Genomic DNA, 22074 nt, shown 5'->3' with positions numbered 1-22074 from the left:
TCAGAGAATGACAGGGCAGGTTGTCTGTGGAAATCCAGACCTACAGCTAAGAGATCATCTCATGGCTTCAGAGGAAACGCTGCATTTTCAGATGCCGGGGCTTAAGATGAGAGCCGGCGGCGCTGTAATAAATACCCCAGCAGTTCTACGGCAATGCCGTCTCAGCATTCGTCAAAAAAAAAAAAAAAGCTACCTTTACCTTCATATTCCCCCCCACCCCCCACCACAACCCCCTCCTCTCAATAAATACATCAGTGAGCTGCTTTGGGGCTTTAGTTAGGCCCTGAGGATAACCGCATGCAAAGAGATCTGATGTGCGCTCACACAGCAGAACTACAAACTCCTCCCGTCTGTACGCTGCCGGATGCCTGAGGTAGCAGGTAGACTAACGTCGAGTGTCCTTGCATAAACTGACTAAAAGTTTGGGAGGCTGACTTTGAGAAATTAAAACTAATGATGAAATATATCACGGCCAAAACTAATCGAAAGCCGAGCGGAGATTTACAAGATAAAGTAAATTACACAGCAATCTACAGCTTATCAGTGGCAAGGACATAAGCTGCGTGCTTTTCATCGTTTCCACTTATTTTCCCATCGTTTCAGCGGAGACATAAACAACAGCCCACCCTGTTTACTGCCCACGTCAAGGGCAGATTTACCGAGCTCTTTAGCATGTCAGCCAAACAAGACCACTTTCAGAACATTGCCCCTAATTGTCTGTATAATGTGGACATCCACGCTCATGCCACACACTCGTCTCAGCTCCTCGATGGGGGTAAACAGTTCAGCATTAAGCCGAAATGAAAGATCACAAAAGGCCCTTCCGTCCGCCTCGGTGTCTGAGCCGGCATTGCCAGGTCGGCTTAACCGCGTTGAACAGAGTAATTGCAGCCGGTGTGGAGGTGGACATGATTGTGCTTTATCTCCATAAGTGTTGGCAGCTCGAAAACAAAGTGTTCCACGCTTGGATTATAGCATGGGCGCACTCTAATGACTTGTGATCCGGCAGCAGACGAGCGACAGTACATAAAAGGAGTTTTGGTTGATCCCTGATCGGCATTCACAGCAGCAGCAGGGAGGACTGGGGATGAAGCAGCATCTTTTAGAGATTTGAGGAAGATGCTGAATCTGTAAAAGCGCTATGATTGTGAGGATGCAGTGCCACCCTCTCAGTTCCTCCCCGTCTCTGTGATGGGCTGCTTTTGTTGATTCTGATCAGTTACTCAGGGAAAGCAGGAGAGCGTAATCTAAAAGGCTTTTTCACAAGCTGTCAGTGAATTCACGAGTTGTTGGATTTAAGAACAATAGCTTCAATTTAGAGCAAACATCCAGCCCGCTAACTTCCACTTTTCTTTAACTCTCTGCATCAATCTGCAGTGTTTTGTTTGGCGTGGCTCCATGTCGTGGCTGGGCAGCAGTGCTGAGAGACAATTTCAACGAGGCCACCTGTTCTCATCTAACGCCTTTAATCAAATAATAATCCAATCAGGATTCATTTATGAGCGGCAATTATGTCCGCAGTTTGTTTACAATCGAAAACGGTCACGGAATGAGAAGTTCATTAAGCAAAGAATGCATCTGCGAGTGTGTGTGTGTGTGTGTGTGTGTGTGTGTGTGTGCTTGGCACTCAGAATAGATCTGCACCTCTCAGAGACGCTGGTGGAGAATAAAAGAGACAGCGAGAGCCTGTGAGGGAACACACCGCTCAAGGTGAGTTCATAGTTTTCACAAAGTGCTCGGGTGTAACTCCATTTCCAAGCCTGTGTGTATTTAGTGTGTGTGTGTGTGTGTGTGTGTGTGTGTGTGTGTGTGTGGTGCTGTAGAGAGAGAGCGAGAGTATCCGCTGTAGTGACACAGGCTGTGTGCTCCCTCCTGCAGCTGTCTTCCCCTCCTGCCTGGATCTGACTTGACGTCAGTACAGTGAAGCCGGGTGCTGGCAGCCGGGGTTGGAGCGCCTGCAGTTTCTTGTTTGCTGTCTAGTTTTGCTGGCTGTCTGACCCCCATGGCCCTGGTCTAGACACTAATGACAGCCCGCTGAGCCTAATGCCTCCTGTCCTAGCGGCAAAGCAAACAGGAAAGAGCTGGGCCAGGCCATTAGCATCAGCCCACTGACCAGACGCTAAGTCTTATCATGTCTCGAGTTAATTGAAGGCTCCGATAGCTATTAGTGCCAACCTTAGCTGATGGAGGAGAAATGTTCTGGCCAAGTAGCATTACTGCTACATCCTGGAAGATGCAGTCTGATTAAGCGGGAATACGATGAAGATTAAAGGGGTATTCAGCCATTTTTTTAAACCTGGGCCTAACACTTTAGTAATTAATGATTCATAAGAAGGAAAAGTTTGCTTTGATTTCAGCAGCTGCACTACAAGCTGTAGAGGCTGCAACAACAACACTCCACTGAAAGTACAGTACAGACAGGCTCCAATTTTTTTTAATTTGAATGTTTAACAACATTTCATTAATTCCAATTAGCTTGTTGTCGAATCTTAAAGCTCTGGTTGCCAGAGAGAACCAGTAGGGCTGTCCTATAAAACTAACTGAACCACCAAAGAACTCCATCTGTATTAGTTAGTCTGTGTGATTGGTGCAAACAGATTCTCTTCATTTAGAAAAAGAAGACGACGTGTTCCTGTAGGGCTCCTTTTATTCATCTTGCTAGCTACTTAAAAGACACTTTAAAGAAGCTGGGCCTCTGTATATGTGTGGCTGTGTCTGCAGAGAGCCTGTCCTTTGACTGGATTTATACTCTTCTGGTCTGGTTGACTCGGGACGTTTCTGCACGCAGTGCTGATGACAGCCAATGACAGCATGCAGGTGAAGAAAGGAGTGGAAACACTGCTGCAGATTGGATGTGATTGATCAGAAAAAAAAAATGATGGAAGTGGAAGTAGCGGCAAAGAAGAGACAACACGATCATAGAGAGGCGAAGCAGATAAGTTCATGTTGAAAACGAGGGCGAAGCTCCCTCGGACGTGGAGTTGGTCTGCTTCCTGTTGGACAGGAAGGTGACAAACATCGGCGGCTAGCTTGTGCTAGCATGTGGTAGCTTGCGGTGTCGGTCTTGTTGTGTGTGCTTCTGAAGGGAGAAGCCATGTTTGAATGTTGCGTTCACATGCTGCAGCCAACATTTCTACTGACTCCACCTTTAAATGAGAAGCTAAGCTTAACAGTTTCTTAAAAACAATTAATTTGCAGGTAAGGTCATCTACGGGGGTTTTTCATTACTTTTGATCTATTTTGGAAAAATCCTCAAACAGTGAAGACATCGGGCACAGGTTACGGATGCAGAAACTCAAGGATAACACTTTCTAATAAACTTCTGGATTTGAGCAGAACTGCCTCTTGTCAATCATCTTGAATCATTATTTTCCTTCTCTGACTCGGTATAACTCAAAAGGGGAAGTCAATCACAGAGGGTCACAGCTAAATATAGTTTCCTGACACTTGCTTATAAGCAGCAATGAGATTAGTGTCCCGTAGAAATGACACGCAGCAATCCCCAATGACAGCCGTCCTCCCTGCCTCAAATGTCATCCCATTTCATCTCCCCACTCTGTCTTCTCACCTCGCTCCGCCTGTCTCCCTCTCCCAGCTCTGAGTAGTCACATTCACCTTGGTGTAGTGCCAGCGGTGGCTTGGCGTGCAGCAGGGATCTGTGTTATACACAAGCTTTTAGTTTGATTACATCTGGCCACTTCCTCTATCCTTTATTTTGTCTGGAATAACTATAACTCTGCATGCTTTTCCTCCTCTCGCCCCCTTTCATCAACACGAGAAGAAGTCTGAGTCACCTTCAAGTGGAGCGGATGCCAATGTGATTATGGTTAAAAGAAAAGAAAAGCATGAAAACACAACAAAAACTGCAGGCAAGCACAAAAACTACTTTCGTATGTTTTCCTTCCCACTGGGGCTTTATAGAAGATGTTGTGTGTGAGTGTTTCCAGGGTTCAGACGGGATGTTTCAGCAGTGAAGGAAAAAAAGAAAAGAAAAAAAAAAAACGATGGCAAGAAGAATAAAAGTCAGGGGAAAAAAAAGACAGCCTACAGTAACATGTTTAAAGAATGCCGATATCAAAGAAACAGAAGAAGTGCAAAATTGAGTGAAATGATGAGTCAAAAAAAATGAAAGCACCGTCCAGAGGGCTGCAGAGAAAAGGATGCTGGAGACATTTTGGACAGTGAAGCTAACTAGCTGCTGCTTCACACTGAGCTGCATTGATTCTCCTTTTACCTTACATCCTGCGAACTGTAAGGCACGACGTGGATCCCCAGGGGCCCTCCTTCATTGGACACCTCGACCGGCTTGAGCATGCCTCTGCGGGGCGGTGATGGATGAGTCCGAGAAGAAGGAAGAGACAGGGGGAGACATGCATGAATAACAAATAATAAGAATGACAGAAGAAAATGTAGATATGTAAAAGACGACACTGTCAAACGGGACCAGACGTTGATGCGATGTAGGGGATGGGGGTCGGTGCAGCTTGGTGCTGTGTTAAGTCATCTATTATAAAGTCACAATGGTGGACCGCAGGGTCGATTAGGGACCCAAATAGAGACTCCAATTAAGTGATTAAGATCAGATTGTTGCAGTAAAAAAGAACAAATTAATTGAAAAACATGTGAGGAAGGGAGGAGAAGGTTACTCTGTGCAGATAAAGACGTGAAGACAAATGAACACGACAAACACACACTGATGCAGATGTGTGTGTGAGGATGCTGACAGAAGAAGGCGTGGCCTAGATGTAGTGTTTTTCCACGTGGTTATGAGATGGTTACTAGGCCTGATTGTTTTTTTTTTTCAATGATGAGCAGAAGGAGCAGATTTATTTAACAAACAAACACATCAAACATGGCCGTCTCTGTTTGACTTGGCTGACTCAGTTAAAAAGGAGGATGTGGGTACTACGTTATGTTACCCCCCCCCCCCCCTTCACTTTCATGATACTTTATCTGTGTCACTGAAATCTGACTGAGGGGATTGTATGAATAATGATAGGTATTCAAATATTGTTGATAGCTGTTGGGGAAGAGTGAACCGTCCTACTCAGGAACAATGATGAGACACGGTACAGAAAAACAGCCTCATCACATCAGACTGCAGCTTAACACAGATGTAGGAAAAGTGAGAGAAATGTTATTCAGCAACGAGGACGACAGAAAGAAAAAAAAAATCAAATACAGATACTGAGAAAATGAACAGGCGAGTGGACTGACTGCTCCCAAGCAACACTTTGGAAACGTTCGGACACAGCTGATTAATTATATTTATCTTCAACACATTTTGATCCAAAGGCTTAAATGTTTGTGTTTCTAATCTAAATATTAAGATTGAAGTGAGAGAGTCTGCATTTCTTTCCAAAAAAAAAAAAAGAAGTATTGTATGTTCTATTATTGTAAAATGTGGTTAAAATAAAGACAAACCCTTCTGATACAGCTCATAATAACTATACTGTGATAATATTCAGTAGCATTCTGTTAAAATATTCTTTATCTTTTCTTTACAGACTTTTGACTTGTAGTGTTCATCTGTCTGTTTAATATGTGAAAACACCAAAAAATAAATAAAAAGGAGGTCAGATTAAGTTCTCTCAAAGGTCAAAGGTCACATGTGACATGAGAGGAGACAACTCGTCAACACTGAGAGTTTGAAGTATTCCAAGCTAAACTATCCACAAGGGAGATGCAAGAAGGCTTGGATTGTGTGATTTGGGTGAACGTTGAAGTGAACGTTGAAGTCATATTGTATTGAAGTCATATTGTGTGTGTATGTATATATATATATATATATATATATATATATATATATATATACATATATATATATATATATACAGAAGGTCTCACTCACTCAAGGCTAAACACGGGCGAATGCTCCAACGAGGAATCGGCTCTCCCCACCGGCTCGATCCGCTCGATCCTCCTTTCGTGTCTCCTGCGCTCCTCTTCCTCCTCCTCCTGAAAACATAGAACAAGAAAGAAAAGAGAAGGGACATTATAAAGACAAACAAACAAGTCTAAAAAACTGAGCTCACATCGTCTGCATCATTTCTCTGAAGGGACAGGTGAAGGACTCTGTTTTAAATGAGGGGAGCCTTTCAGGAGAGGCTGCTGCAGAAACATTTCTCTCTCCTCTGATAATAACTTTATTAAATGTCGTAACAAAGAGGCTCTGATTGATGCTCCTTCTACATCAATCCAGCCCGGTGAGAACCGGGTAAAAGTAAAGCATCGTCTCGCCTGCTGTCATTTGTTTCTCTTTCTCTCTTCATCTCATATACTCATCTTCCTTCAGGCCCATTAGGCAGCGAGTTCGGGAGGCGGTAGCTTTTACAGGCCAGCCAGACGTCTGAGGACTTAACTAGGCTCTGTGAGGAGACAGAGCAGCTCCATGCTCTCCTTAATGGGGGATGAAATCTTTATCAGAGCTCTCTTTATGGGGATGGTACAGATAGAGCCGGGCACTTACACGCAGCGATGACAAGCTGCACGGAGACGGAAGGCATATTTAATAACACAGGGTTCAATTTCAGCTAATCATCCTCTGCTGGATGTTAGTTACAGGAAGAGCTGAGGACCTTCATCAACAAGTAAAGCCCGCTGACATCAAAAGGAGAGGGCAATTTCAGATTTTTGCTTTCAGTCCTGTTAGCGGCTGCTGATCCTTGTGTGTGTGTGTGTGTGTGTGTGTTTTTTCCTGTGTGTATGCGTGAGCTTGTCAGCACCCAGACAGCGCGCCGTCTCCTCGGGAGGGTCTGCTGAAACGCTTTGTTAGCTGCTCCTATTTCCCCGCTCTCTCACCCGTCACCTCGCTCTTTCTCTCCCTTTTACTAAAATGTCAAGCACATCCAAATAGGTCCCGAGCCCCTCCGCTTTCTCTATGGAAATAGATTCAACCCCTTCCAGAGGACGGGATATCTTTGGGAACACAGAGGCATGGTAAAGATAGACTTGGTCCCTTTTCTATTTATTAGAGCCGGGGGGGTTGGGGGGTCTAAAGAGACCTCCTCTCACCCTGCCTGTCTGCAGACTTCAACCCTTCAGCCAGCCACCTCTGCCTTTAATTGTGTGTCCCGGTGCCTTTTATTCACAGAACCTTTTTTGTGAACCCCCCCAAAGAGGATTTGTAGGATTGTTTTGTTTTCACACACACATGATTTGCCACCTTTTGAGATCTATAAATACAGAACAGCAGGCATTGAACCAAGAGAGAAGATAGCATTAAACAACAAGGAGGAAGAAAACACCATATTGGGACTCGGGATGTGGTTCAAACTTCCTGATCAGGATTCAAGATGATTTAAAATGTTTACCAGGTACACAGTGAAACCAAATTCTTACAAAGTATCTGCACATATGAACATTTAATGATGTAAAATATAATTATTTATGCACAAAGAATGATAAGATGAACTTTCTGGTTAATTTTTACTCCAAGTTCACCAAGCTGTGTAAACATCTCAGAGAAGTCAAAGCCCTGCAACGAGTGGTTTGTTCTGCCAGCAGGCTGCCTTCAGACAGAGCGAGACGAGGAGAATCCTTTTGTATCTGCAGCTGTTTGGGGGAAGAAGGTAACCCGACTGAATCCCAGAATTATAAAATATAACATATTTGAACCTTTCTGGGGTTTAAAAAAAGAAAGAAAGTCAAAGTATCTGTGAATACTGGGAGGACTCTTCACCTGCAGCAGGCCAAAACCACAGTAAGAGCAGATAGAGTGTGTGAATGTGACAGCCTGTTACTGTAAAAGGACACGTTGGATATCAGAGAGAGCTGGTCTTTCTATTCAGGAGCCAGGTGAAGGGTGTGAAAACCAGCCGGAGCTGTGACAATGACACCAAAGGAAAGAGGAAGTCAGCGACACAAAAAGAAGAGATTTCTCCTCCGAGAGGTTCCGAGTGAGCGAGTCACGCTGAAGAGAGGACAGAGGAGGACTCGTGGATGAGACGATTACAACAGGAGAGAGAAAAAACTGCAAATTAGCTCGGCGAACTATTGGTGAAAAAGACGCAACGAGAGTGACATGCTCTCTTCTAATGTAGATGTTCCAAAGACATCTGTCGAACCAGCAAACTTCTTAATACTTCATGGAGCTGAATGACTGCACCCCTTGTGCCGAACTCGTTGTGTGAAATCTTTGTGAACAGGAAGAGACTTTGTGCTGAGTCATGATTCCATGAAGTTTCCAAACAATAACACACCTACAGGGATTCGCTCCATTTATTTTTATAGAGTTTGATTAAGAGATTATCCGTGTGTATTCTTATTGGTCAACATGCTGTCTCATACTGTGTGTGGATTAACTTCACTGCTGCGTTTATCTAAACCCGTTTTCACATAGAGCATGCACTCCTGAAAACATCCAGATCATGTCAGGATGACTGCTCCGGAGACTATAACAGTCAGAGTCCGCTCTATGATGCAATAACAAGAATATTTGTCATTATATCAATGCTACGTGTAGCAGAATGAACAGAAGTGTGGAGAAGACCTGACTGACCGGGTCACTGGCCCTCTCCTCCACGCTTCCAGCTTGTGTCCTCTCTCTTATGCCCGAGCCAACAGGAGGCCTCAGGGCCTGACCGTCTGCACCTGTTATTACATGCACAGAGATCGTAGCGGATATGCACCGATAGAGAATAAACGTCATCACCCTCTCCTAATGGCTCGAGCTGATTTCTCCAGATAATATCCTGCTGCATCCTCACATCAGCCCAGGAGAAACTCTGGGTGAAGCCCGAGTGACAAATGTGTCTGTTTGCTTTCACACGTGCAGCTCCTCGTGATATTTTCATCCTGCAGTGTTTTTAATGCAAAGACACTGCAGGACGCCTGCTTACTAAAGTGATATGAACAAGACTTGAGAGGATTAGGCTTTAAATTTAAAAGCAGTTTACAGGATGCAGAAATAACTAATTTATCATCCAGATTAAATTTTAAAAAAACTTAGTCTATTAGGAGGACTGTCTGCAGGAAATGACAAGCAGAGAACTTTTCAAACGGTGATTCTTTTAATGAGGTGTGTATGAGCTCCAATAGGCCTCTGCTTCACATGTCAAAGGATTAGTGTAATCCAAGTCACCTGGCTCTAATTTGTTTTAGGAATCTTTTTTAATCAAACTTTATTTACATGTGACGATCTGTGAGAAGTTCTGAAAACGACGTGACTGCAGCAGTTTGGTAATCAACCACTGTGTTGTTCCTTTCAACTTTAACTTTAACCTTCAACTGGCAGTCAGTCAAACAACAAACATATTTCATGAGGGGATTCTTATAAGACTCAGACTGTACAGATTATTTACCTCAACGAAACAGCAACAGAACCTTTGTCGGCCCACTGGGAGAAATAATGTAGCTGTTAGATTGACAGCTCATGCAGTGAAAGATGATGATTTATTCCTGAATGCTGAGTCATTATAGGAGGGGCAGTGTCTCCTTGTGGCCGAGGCTGAAGAAGCCACTCTCCCTTCATATTTCCTGCCAGCCCACTTACTGTCCGTCGTCATGTCAGCGGCAAAGCCAGGCGCCGAGTGACAGCAGAGGAAAGACACAGGCTTAGTTTACACCCGTCTCTCTCTCTCTCTGACCTTCTACTCTCCTCCTCTTGGTGTCTTTGTCTCCTCATCATTCTGAATCTGCCCTTTCGCCCTCTCTTAAAACCCTCCATTTCTTCTTCCCCTGAGTGCTTTTAGCGCCCTGTTGATCCCTTGCAACACGGCTATTTCTGTTCTCCGTAGCACTCATACGTAAATCTCTCTCTCTCTCACTTTACAGTTGACGCCCTGATCTGTGGCCAAAAATCCACCAGCCTCTTTGACGATAAAGAAAAGAAGAAGAAAAGGGTTATAGGCTTGGCTATCAGACAGCTACAGCATTAGATTATTGAGACTCTCATATAAAAAAAAAAAGAGAACGATAGAGAAACAGAAAGAGAGAGAGAGAGAGAGAGACAGACAGACGGGCGAGTGAGAGTTGCAAAGTGCAGAGTCTTGTCACCTTCAAATGGACACACATGTTTGAACGGTAAAAGGGCCAGAGAACAGGAGTGTGTGTGTGTGTGTGTGTGTGTGTGTGTGTGTGAGTGGGTTGGGGGGGGAGCCTAAAGGTAGCAGCTGCTCCCAAGGGACTATGCTGCACACACACACACACACACACACACACACACACACACACACACACACACACACACACACACACACACACACACACACACACTATGAACCTCCTGACTGCTGGAGGGTTGGGGCAAAGGGTGTGTGCCGAGGAGCTGTCATCCTCCATCAACCACTGTCCTAAAGGAGACCTACTGTAAGCCTGTGTGTGTGTGTGTGTGTGTGTGTGTGTGTGTGTGTGTGTGTGTGTGTGTGTGTGTGTGTGTGTGTGTGTGTCATGCCATTAGCCACCGGCGAGTACAGCATGTAGCCGTTAGGGGAAGAGGGGGTTAAGGGTTGGGGACTCCCTCCTGAGCCCTTCCCCGCGTCAAGGGCTTAACAAGGACGGGCTCAAAGGTCACAGCGATGGTGTTTCTGGCCACGCCCCTCCTTCAGGGGCCGAGGTCCCCGTCTGTGCGACGGCTTCAAGTGAAGAACGAGCCTCTCTGTCAGACGATGTCACACACGTTCCCTTACAATGAGCCGCCTGTGCTCCACAGAACAATGGAGGAGCCAAAGAAACGGGATACAGAAATGGCTCAAGTTGAACAACGTGCAGAGCTGGTGTGAGAGAATAAAGGAAACAAGCAATTTAAGCAGAGCATTTAGCAAAATGGCTGTTAAAATATTGACAAAGTCTGCCCTGCCTCCTGATCTGGCAGGCTCAGAGTATGAAACATTAATGGTGCAAGGTGACATACGGTAACATTAAACCAGCCAAAGGTAACAAACGATGGCAACATGTGAAAACAATCTTGTTTTCAATGAGAGAGGGGAGAAAAACTCTTTTTCCACTCCTTAGCCAAAGGTTAAAGAACCATAATTGCGCCCTCATTACCTCCGGTAATGCAATTTGACTAAACACTGTACAACAGACAAGACGAAACAGGACTTCACAGTACCGCTGTATTGAACAATGGCTTTGACATGCAAAGAAAAGCTGCCTGTAATAACTCCTAATAGTCCAATTAAAGTCCCTTTGACCTCGCAATGCAATTACCAATACTTCTCTATTTCAACCAGCGCCGAGACCTGCTGGTTTCAATCAGTACTTTCCAAGTAATTGTCAACTTTCTTTAAACTGCAGATGATTTAAAGTGTGTGTAGGGACAAGCCTCTTAAAGTTTAAATCTGTATAATTGTCCCTGAGAAATTCAGAGTTCAAACCCTCCTCAGGGAAGGTGGCTGGAGCAGATATCATGCAAACAAAACAAGTTGCATAACAAAACACAACAAGGACAACGTTTGTCACACATGTTAAATCAAGCTCATGTCTAACACATTTTTTCAAGTTTTTCCATTGAATTCTGAATGAAGCTGAATGAATATATAAATAAATCAGGTTTATTATTGGGAACACATTGGCCACAGATTGGTAATATCATTACATTCAAACAAGTTACATCTTAAATGTTCCTAAAAGAAGTCACAGATGTAGATGTTGGTGATGCTAAAGGGAGTTAACAACACTGATGCAGGGAAACAATGTTATTGACCGAGCAGAGGGAGAGATGGGAAACTGTGCAGCTTTCAGACCGGATGAGACGTCGAACATCTCAAAAGGAAATAAACATCATTTTAATTTAAAGCTAAAGCCAATAGTTTTAAGCTTTCAAATGTTTTATTTTGACGCTTCTATTTGATACAGAGACAGTTTGTGTTTGTGACAACACTGAGGTTGATATCAAACATGACTTTGGTTTTAGAGGGTGTTTGTTTTTAAGCATTCTTGGGTCTAAATCAGTTAACCAACATTTGGAGGAAGCTAAAATGTGCCATTTATTTTTGTCACAAAGAAGACAGTGCTTGGGATGATGTTGATTTAGTGTCCTCATTCTTTACCCGGCTGATTTCATCGCCAACAACACTGTCGCAGAGCAGCTGGTTCATAATACTACAAAGACATTTGTTAAAAAAACAAGCCCTCACACGGTCTTTGCTTTGTCATGTCAGTACAAAATCAAATCAGAAACAACACAGAGAAAGGTCCATTTTTATTCCAGCTTAAAAACAACTACTGTATCATCCATCATTTCCATAACTGCTATCAAAAATAAAAACCTCTGCTCTAAAAATGCAAAAACATCCCACATTGAATATGATATCTTGGATCTTGGTTGGAGTTGGACAAGACAGCTTGCATTTATCTAATTTACTAATCTAACAAGGAGGTCACCAATGTTCCAGCTATGGTCATCTGTTAAGGTCGTTATGATCGAGACATTATCCAATCTGTGTGAGTTAATGAGTGAAAAGAGAAAAGTCAAATCCCTGGGAGGAGAGCAGCTGCTGGACGCTGTATTCAGTGTGTAGGATGACCCGGGCAGAGCCGTCACAGACACCATGGATTATTCTTCATCTTACAGAAGGTCCTTTATTCCCCAAATCCATCGCCTCGGAGAAAGAAAAAAAAAAAAACGCCGCCAGGGCCGAATTATGCTCCAAAATGGCCTCTGTGAATAGATTGGACATGACTGTTCACCCAACAACCCAGCTCCAGCCGTTTCACCATCAGTAACCCTTCATCCCCCGCCAGCCCAGAGGAATCCAACAGCATTAAAACAAGCCATACATCCCACTAACTGAGACGGTGAGCCTCTTATTTACATTGATGTTGGGGATAAGGGAGCATCATAATGGGCAGGGAGGAGAGCTAAACTAGTTAGTGGAAGATGAAAGGGTCATAATGACCTCCTTCATCCGACCCACAAGTCCATTAATTGGTTCTTAATGTGTGTCAGCAGGGAGGCAAAACCCGGTTTCAGCATACTTTCTTATCATCTTTATATTGTTATGATCTTAATGCTGGTACGGATATAAGCTAATGGTGATTTCAGGGCTCAGCAGTGTGGGTTTGTGTTTGGAAGGGAAGTTAATTGTACAGAGAAGATGCAGCACAAAAAAATGGTTCATTCTTTTTTTTTTTTTGGCAAACGTCGAGCTCCCTGTTGGACTGGAAAGTACAAATCTGGAAGGAAATCAAAGCGGTGTGACCCTGGTGTCTGCCGCCGCTCTCTGATATGAGCGGGAGGGAGGGAGGGAGGTTGTGACACGGCTGTCCCGTGTTTGTGTGCCAAGGGGACAAGCTGAGTCAGCGCCCGTCCTCTGATGAAGACGTGTGTTGTCTTTCATATTTCCCACGTTGCACCAGAGAGCTGCATTCAAAGGAGAGGCCTCACACTCCAGATTAGATGAGTTATCCCTTTTGATAACGACGAGAGGGAGTCACCTGCGTGTGTGTTGTTGTGGCGGGGTCGGACAGTGGGGAGTCATGTCTGCATCAAGAACCTGCTCAGAAATAAAACGCTGCCAGATTTCGGAGGAGATCAGGACGCGTTCACAAACAATCCTCTTTATTCGTTTTCCTGTTAAAGAAAGTCTACACAAATAACTTTGATGCAACTTTAGGAAGAATGCAACTGTCAAAGGAGTTGTGGTTCTTAATGCAATGTTAATTCTACCTCGGATATCAGATTCTTAAGTGCTGCTTCCTACAGGCAGGCCACAAACATATTTGGCTTCTGGGGATATGCATGCTATTCTGTAATCCCAAGGTTTAATAAAACTCCTCCATCCCATCACCTCTTTTTAATCAACAAAGTTGTCCAGCCTTTAAATCTGCCTTTCTTTCTTTGTCTCTGAAAAGACAGCCTTTTGGCTCATAAAAGTTCAGCCTCTGACGGGGATTTACTCAAAGCAAATAACAAGGACAGACAGGTTCCTGATGCTGTTAAGCAAATTAGATCAGAGATGTGAGGCTGCATTTGTCCACATCAGGACGGAGAGCGGGGATGGGGGGGCGCGAGACGGACAGTGCCGTTTGTGGCTGACATTTGGGAAAACAAAGGCCCGTCTCTGTCTTTACTCTAATCATTTTCCTTCTTTGTGTCTCTGCTACAATCTCCGTCTCTTCCTTTGTCTCCGCCTCGGCCAGCGAGAGACCTGCCGTGTGCGGAATACATCATCTGCCAGCGCCTGTTTCATATCAGCCACGGACTGATCTATCAATGACACAGCTCCCTTTGCCTTTGCCCACTGTATCGTTAAATTGCACTTTAATTAAATTAGGCCTGCTAATTATGAGGACTTAAATCAATCACCAGGTCAATAACAAAGGCTCAAAGCGTGCGGAGAGGCCCAAGACTTTCTCCAAACCTCATCAATAACGGCCACAACTGGAGCAGACCACTCCTGTAGCGGAGAGCCGGAGGTTCAAACGGGTAGGAATTACTGCCAATTGAGTTATCGTCACCGGCTTTTGTCTCGAGCGCTTCTTTCCATTGTGCGCTCACGGAGAATGATATTGTTTGAATATATAAGTAGCCAAAGTGCTTCAGAGAGTTTGAGCGTGCGTGGCGTTTTGCGTTGGAGTAGCACTTCAAAGAGCTGCTCAAAGCAGATTTAAGGTTTCTGGTGAATAACGGTTCAAAGAGATATTCCGACTTTTCCGACACCTGGCTTAGGTGGAGGGAGGCGTTTCTGAGCAGATGATCCTGCAGGTTGAGCGTGCAGCCCCACTGAGCGGACGGTCCCAGCTGAATCCCAGCTCTTTACCCATGCATTAAAAAGAGCTCTGTGCTGCTTTTCACAGATTAATCATCATTTTGGGCTTATTGAGTGGGAGGACAGTCCGCTTTCCACCGCTCACAACGTTTAATCCATCTTTCAAACTGTGAAGGTCAGTGAGCCAACGGTACCCCTGTTGAAATAATTGAGGGTGTTTGAATTTCAATGAGGGCACCCATGGTTTGAGTCTGGACCGTAATTAAATACATTTTCCTTTTCATTATTAGCATTTATGTTTTTTTCTGCCACAGTTAAGTAAATGGACGCCACACTGACTTATTGAGTGGAAAGGTGGCTGCGAATAAAAGTGCCACATTTTGTAACGGCACATCAGAAAGAAAGCCTCGTTCTTTTTCTCAGGGAATGATTTTTTTATGTGCTGTGACCTCAAACCCTAAACGCTCTGAACATGTCGAAGAGAGAATAGAAGAAGAGTCGATGAGGGTGAATGATGTTGAACTATGAATAATTAAGTGGACGGTAAAGCTTCGGTACACATTGCAGTGAGTTATTGCTGGAGGTGAAGCGTCCACTCCACATATGAGCCGTTGTTTGCTGCCTTGTTTGAGCAGGTGGGGCGGGTGGCAAGTGGGGGCTCATCTGTAGCGTCACGGGAGCATGGGGGGGTGGGGGGGGGGGGCATTTTCCATTTCATTTTAATTGGAAGCTGAAATTCTTGGATAAAAGGGGCGAGAGAAAGCCATTTAGCCGAGTCCTTGCTCTCATGCGGGGCTAAATGAAGAGGGGAGTTTGGAGATGAGGAGCCTGTGGAGGCCAGTAATGAAGAGAGGTCCCAAAAGACTCCTGTGCAGCCATGATAATCCAGAGGCCCCTGAATGCTGGGTTGGGGTGGGGGTGTGTGGCAGGGGTGGGGGGGTTTAATGTAGACGGAGGAAGAGACAAAGGTTGGGAAGGAATAGGATTTTCCGGTGCGCTGTTTATCTGAACATTGGTGTAATGTATTTCTTATCAAAAGTCGTGTTTTGTGTACTTATGTTGAGCTTCTGTTCAGACTGGGATGAGTGCAGGATTAGAGGAAACATCAGAACATCAAAGGGCTGTGCACGTACTGTAGAGCTGACGATAATTTCATTTGCTAAAAAAAAAAAAAAAAAAAAAAAAACCCAGAGTGATCATAATCGCTGACAAGATAAGACCAAAGAAAGAACTTCACTGTCACAACAAACCACACGGATTAGAAGTAAGAGAGTCGGTTTGCAGCATGTAAACAATGTTAATGAGAAGGAGCAGCTTCATCCCGGGGAACCATCACAGGGTTATCAACAGGTTGTCATCATCAAAGCATGCGTACATAGTGACACTCTATTGACAGTTTTGATCATGCAGGACACGATGGGTTAAATTACCGACAGTAGATGTGCAACTTTTAGGAGAAATGTGAATGTTCATAAATGCAATAGCTCTGCTAAATAAACTTCACTTATAAATCGTTTTTTTTAGTCTTTCGGCTGTTTAGCTAAAAATGCTTTTACACTGCGTGTCACACTCAGCCTTTAACACCATCATGGTGGTGTAAATCAAAGCCCATCAGAGTTCAATACACACTTAGTAGAAGGAACCTCTCCACAGATCGGGGCTCTCAGGGACCGACCACAGTCGTTTCAAAGAGGATTCAATGAACTCCCACAAACAGGCAGAATCCAAAGAAACTGATCCTGGAGCAGCAGAAAACAACTGAAGGCAAATTGAAGCCACCACTTTTTAGAGACACATCGGATGCTAGGCCTCAAGGGGAAACTACCCGGCTTTGTAGGTCTGGAACAAGTACACGTTGACATGCAGACTGAAGCTGATCTATCCACCAACCTCTCAATTTGTTTACATCGTCTTTGGTAATATGTATTTCATACTCCGATACCCGACTTTAACAGCACGTCAAATCAAAAAAACATCCAGACTGCAGGTAAGCGAAATGATCAGATTATCATACTTTGAAGCAAAGGTCTGCTGACTTGATGACTTCGAGGGGTTGGAAGTGAGAAAACACACGAGCACACCAAAGTAGCAGTTTATCTTTTGGCCTCCTCACATCAGCAGCTGGAGACCTGACAGCCCAGACAACAAGTGGACCACCTCACATGTCTCCGGTCCACTATCTTTAAATGGAAAAGGCTGCCAGCGTGGTTGTGGTTATAAGTCATGAACGTATGTGAGAATATTGAGGGGTGTGTTGTGATGGACCTCAGCAGGGGGGCTATTCTACACAACAGCTCCCGTGTCCAATATAAGGAGGAGAGGATGGAAAACTGCTCTGCAGGGAGACGAACGGCTCATTACAGAAGTGCTCCTCGCTGGAATGACACCATTACCTCCATCTGGGCTCTTTCAAATGTGGGCATCGAGTCAGGAGATGCTCAGAGGATTAGACCAGACATGTGTGCATCTCTAAACTGTTTTTTGAATGTGTCAGGCTTTTCAGTGTTTTCAGACAGCTGCGTGTGTCCTCTCATTGCACTGAAATATGAGGATTAAAAGCAGCCTCACATGGAGAATCAATCACATGCAGCATTATGGTACCTTTATGAAAGCTTGACTACACTCTCATCGGAGGCTTCTTCCTCGTGTGTCAAATATTTGAGCTCTAGCTGGGAAACATCGGCCTTGAAAAACTCGAGTTGCCTGATTTACTACGATCTTAATTAAAGAGTACTAAATTGCGTGTTCACTACAAAAGATTGCATGTTTGGCTTGTGGGCGTTTTGCAGGGGATCTACTAAGAACATTGTTGTGAATGATAATAGGTGCAAACCCTGTGGAGGCGGTAGTATTTAAGTCAGGCTCTGCCGTGTTCTACTGGTTTACGTCACGGAGAGTTTGGATGGAAAGGAGGACGACTGCAAGCGCAAAATAGGTATTAGTGGGAGGCAAATGAAGGTGCAGTATAAGAAAACCTCTGCATTAAACATGGCCCCTCTTCTCTTCCCTCCATCTTTTGAATGAATTGTCATACATTGTGCTGGAGGTGCGAGCTGAGTCCTCTGTGGCGTGGGCGCTCAGACGCACCACTCGTGCCATTGTCGTGGAGCAGAAGCTGCTCAGCGCTCACATGAACATAAATGACCTTGAAAGAGGTATCGAAGACACTGGGCTCCTGGATTAGCACGTTCCTTTCAAAGGTGTTATCACATTGCGTAAATCACATTGCGTGTACTAACTTCACTTCTTTCAAATTTCTCCTCCCAGTATTTTGCACAGAAACGCCCCGTAGTGCATATTCATTAAGACAAAACCAAAAAACACATTTTCAGCTGGTAGTATCAAGTTTGCACACATTTTAAGACACACAGACGTTTAGTAAATCAGACCCTATGAGTGCAAACAGGTATTGAACCCCCTAAAAAGTCATCACCATCCTCTGCCACTTTAGTTGCCACTAAAGTCTCTGTATATTTTATTAATCTGTTGCTTCAGGCTTTTCTTTAATCAAACGTTGGTTTAAAACCAGACAGATGTGAGAATGGAGCACAATCTAAAAGAACCTGCATATTACCTGCTGCAATGGAAAGCTGCCCTGCTACACAAGAAATAATGGTTCATTTTCCAACTAACATCCTTCATCTGCCCTTCTCTTCAGAAGATTTCTATTTCCTATTTTTCTATCTCCTTGACTCTGAACTGACTCCATCTCACTCCTTTGCATTTACATCCAACTGTGACCACTTTTCTCCCTGCGATGATACAAATGAATCGGGTCTCTTTGGTCATGATACGGTCAAAGCAGCCGTCTCGTGTTTCTATGTGGCCCCGAGATGTGGATGTTTACTGTCCGTCGGGGCCTTATTACATTCCATCAGCAACTTAAAAGCATTGGCCCCCCTAATGGGACCTATAAAACGGTGAGAAAAGCCTGTTGTGACAATGGACCTCGTTGTTTCAGAGAGGAGTGGAAATGTGCAGCATACTAAGAAAAAAGCCGTGAGGGAAAAGAGGGATGAGAAAGTGGAAAGAAATCAAATAAATGGGAGTGAGAGACTTCGCACTGAGGGGGATTCAGCTCGGTCAATCTTTACATTCAGAGTCTGTGTGAGGTAGAGAGGCTGCAAAGGAAAACGCTCACAAGCATCCACATCTTTTTGTCCTGTGTATTGGAGTCTCATCATGGTAATGATGGATATCATGATCCCATATAGAAGACTTCAATTTCAACGTTGCGACTATCCCGAAGGAAATTAGATGTCTTCTTTCCCTGGCTCCTAAGAAGAGCGGGATTGGTTGTAATTTATCCAAAGTATTCATGTGGAAACATTTTGTTCGTGATTTGGAAAATGCATCCGTCTTCTTCCTTCAACGTCTAGAAGAATATATGAGAACATTTTGGAGTCTGTCTTACAGGAATGACAGAACTGTCTTCATATTACAAAGAAACATGGCAGAACGATTTATGAATTCACATATTTTATATCAGTTTTTTGGCTAATTTGTCAATGAATATCTGATGAAAGTGGCTGTCTGAGTAGACTTAGCTAATTTAGTTCTGGAAAATGAGCATAAAATGATTTCATCTCATGAAACAATGTTAGGACTCTGACAGCTTTGTTCTGTGCTGCAAACGCTGCTTTTGCTCCACGCTGGCCGCCTGGTTTTTAGTCCCCGAAGTCATTATTGTCTCCGGCTAAAGGTGCCCCTGCTCCCTGAGAGTTGTGGGTAATGAGCTGGCACCCCCCTGCCCGTGTTCAATTATTCTCATCGAGAAAGTGATTTCTCACTTCACGGAGCAAATCGGAGAAAGGGGAAAGCGTGAACTCTAATCAAGAATTAACACGTTCGCAAAGCAGCAGTGCAGAGAGGAATGGCCGCCCCGACAATGTAGAGGTGGTGAAGGTGTGGACTGAAAACAAGGAGAAGAGGGAAGAGGAGGGTAAACGGATGGATGAGTTATGTACATTCACAGACATAAACAGATGTGTCACCTGTCCCTGGAAAACAGTTTTAAGCCCAGTTTTAAGCCCCGCCCACACATGGCCGTTTTGGATGCCCCTGGGTTTGCCAGATATGAGAGCAGTTATCAGGTCAACAGGTGTTGCAGCGATGGAAGCGGGCAGTGGAACTGCTTCAGATAGAAGTGATTGTACCCGAGCTAAAAAGCCTCTGCATGTTTCTAATAAGCTCCAGCAGCAGAAAGCTGCTCAAACTAGGATCAATGTTGGAGATGCTTTTGAAACATGGAGAGAGGTTAGAACGCAGAAAGCTTTACAGAGCCATGCAGAGCTGGCTAAACACTGAAGCTACAGTGGCCACCACATGCAGAGCTGGCTAAACACTGAAGCTACAGTGTCCACCACATGCAGAGCTGGCTTAACACTGAAGCTACAGTGTCCACCACATGCAGAGCTGGCTAAACACTGAAGCTACAGTGTCCACCACATGCAGAGCTGGCTAAACACTGAAGCTACAGTGTCCACCACATGCAGAGCTGGCTAAACACTGAAGCTACAGTGTCCACCACATGCAGAGCTGGCTTAACACTGAAGCTACAGTGTCCACCACATGCAGAGCTGGCTAAACACTGAAGCTACAGTGTCCACCACATGCAGAGCTGGCTAAACACTGAAGCTACAGTGTCCACCACATGCAGAGCTGGCTAAACACTGAAGCTACAGTGTCCACCACATGCAGAGCTGGCTAAACGCTGAAGCTACAGTGTCCACCACATGCAGAGCTGGCTAAACGCTGAAGCTACAGTGTCCACCACATGCAGAGCTGGCTTAACACTGAAGCTACAGTGTCCACCACATGCAGAGCTGGCTAAACACTGAAGCTACAGTGTCCACCACATGCAGAGCTGGCTAAACACTGAAGCTACAGTGTCCACCACATGCAGAGCTGGCTAAACACTGAAGCTACAGTGTCCACCACATGCAGATATGGCTAAACACTGAAGCTACAGTGTCCACCACGTGCAGAGCTGGCTAAACACTGAAGCTACAGTGTCCACCACATGCTGACCTGTGTGAGAGGAGGGGGGGAGACAGCTCTCTGGAAGGTTTAGAATTTGGACTGCTGTACCCATTTTAAACCCTGCTCCTCTAAAATTACAATCGAATAAGTTCAAGTAGTAATTTGAATAAGCAATAACTTTAATTTCAAACTAGACTTCATCAGTCCCCATAACAACATGATTATGGTCCTTGTTTTCTGAAGTTAACTTTTAGTGCTCAGATGCTTTTCCTCACTCAAAAAAATAAACAAAAGTTTGAAGACAGACGAATAGTTTTACAGGCCCACGGCACGTTCATGCATAAAACAGTCAAAACTGAAAACTAAATATGGCATTAAAAAAAAAAAAAACCTGACAGGAGCTTCAAACAACATTGCTATCAGGCTCCTGAAGCCTGAATCAGTCGAACTCTAATCTGAACTGCCAAGTCACACACACACACTCACATCCAAACACAGCCTGCAGAGCAAGACAGGTTCAACATGTTCAGGCTACAGCTCAGCAGATACAGAAACGTGCTGCAAAGTTATGGGGGGGGAAGTTGGCTTCCTCCTCTGTTCAAATGAGATAAGAAGAGAGACACTATTTGCACAATTCTTAATAAAGTGGGGAAGGAAAGGAAACAAATCTTTAGAGGGGAAGAAAAGTTTGATGTGGTATGAAACTCGTCCATGGAACAACAGAGGGTGACAGCCGGTGTTGACCTCGTTCTTTCACTCCCACAAGATGCTGATTCACAAGCTCCTCCATGTTCGTCCTTGTCTCACTTTGTGTTTCTACAGAAGGCCATTTCATGCACTGACCTTGGAAACTCCACGTGTCTGCTGTGTTATATGTTTGTAATTCAGCTGTGAAACTTTTAAATACCTTCTCCTCTCATTCTTATCCTCTGCTTATTTCTCCAAGTCTGTGTTGTATGTGTGTAAAGGTGAGACATAAGATATCCTGAAAACAAGACTCAGAGGGTTGAGTCACTTATGAACAATTCTTACATTAAAAGCACTGTTTATTTTCCATGCATATCCTGTTTCCTGTGTAAATTCCTCATATAAACAAATTCAATCCACCAGCTGAAAGTTTTGTTTGGTTTGTTTAAAAGTCTCATATTCTCCTCTTCTTCAACCTGTTTAGATAAATCTCAGAGCTCCTCTTCAACATGTGTGTGAAGTGTGGTGTTGTAAATCCACTCTGATCCTGTGTTTGATCATGTCTATAAACCCCTCTATTTCAGCCCTGCTCAGAACAGGCTGTTTCTGTGTCTGTAGCCTTAAATATGTAAATGAGCTGTGTCTGACCACACCTCCTCTCTGGAAGGGCTCAGGTGTACTCGCTGCTTTCTGGCTCCATGTCCTATTGTTTACGGTGAGAAGGCAGACTCAGAGGGCAGAACAAACACCT

General features: G+C 44.3%; 1 protein-coding gene across 4 annotated transcripts in view; it reads right to left on the bottom strand.

Annotated features, from left to right (window-relative positions):
- pard3aa (par-3 family cell polarity regulator alpha, a) overlaps positions 1–22074 on the bottom strand; it is a 354935-nt gene that overhangs the window by 181213 nt on the left and 151648 nt on the right. For all 4 annotated transcript variants that reach the window (XM_079361704.1, XM_079361705.1, XM_079361706.1 and 1 more), the window contains 2 exons: positions 5852–5958; positions 4235–4318 (listed from right to left, as the gene is read on the bottom strand). In XM_079361704.1, the coding sequence (XP_079217830.1) occupies positions 4235–4318; positions 5852–5958 (191 nt within the window). The remainder of the gene's footprint in view (positions 1–4234; positions 4319–5851; positions 5959–22074) is intronic.

This window comes from Symphodus melops (assembly GCF_947650265.1).
Source record: "Symphodus melops genome assembly, chromosome: 14".
Taxonomy (NCBI): Eukaryota; Metazoa; Chordata; class Actinopteri; order Labriformes; family Labridae; genus Symphodus; species Symphodus melops.
This window is presented reverse-complemented; position numbering and strand designations above follow the sequence as displayed.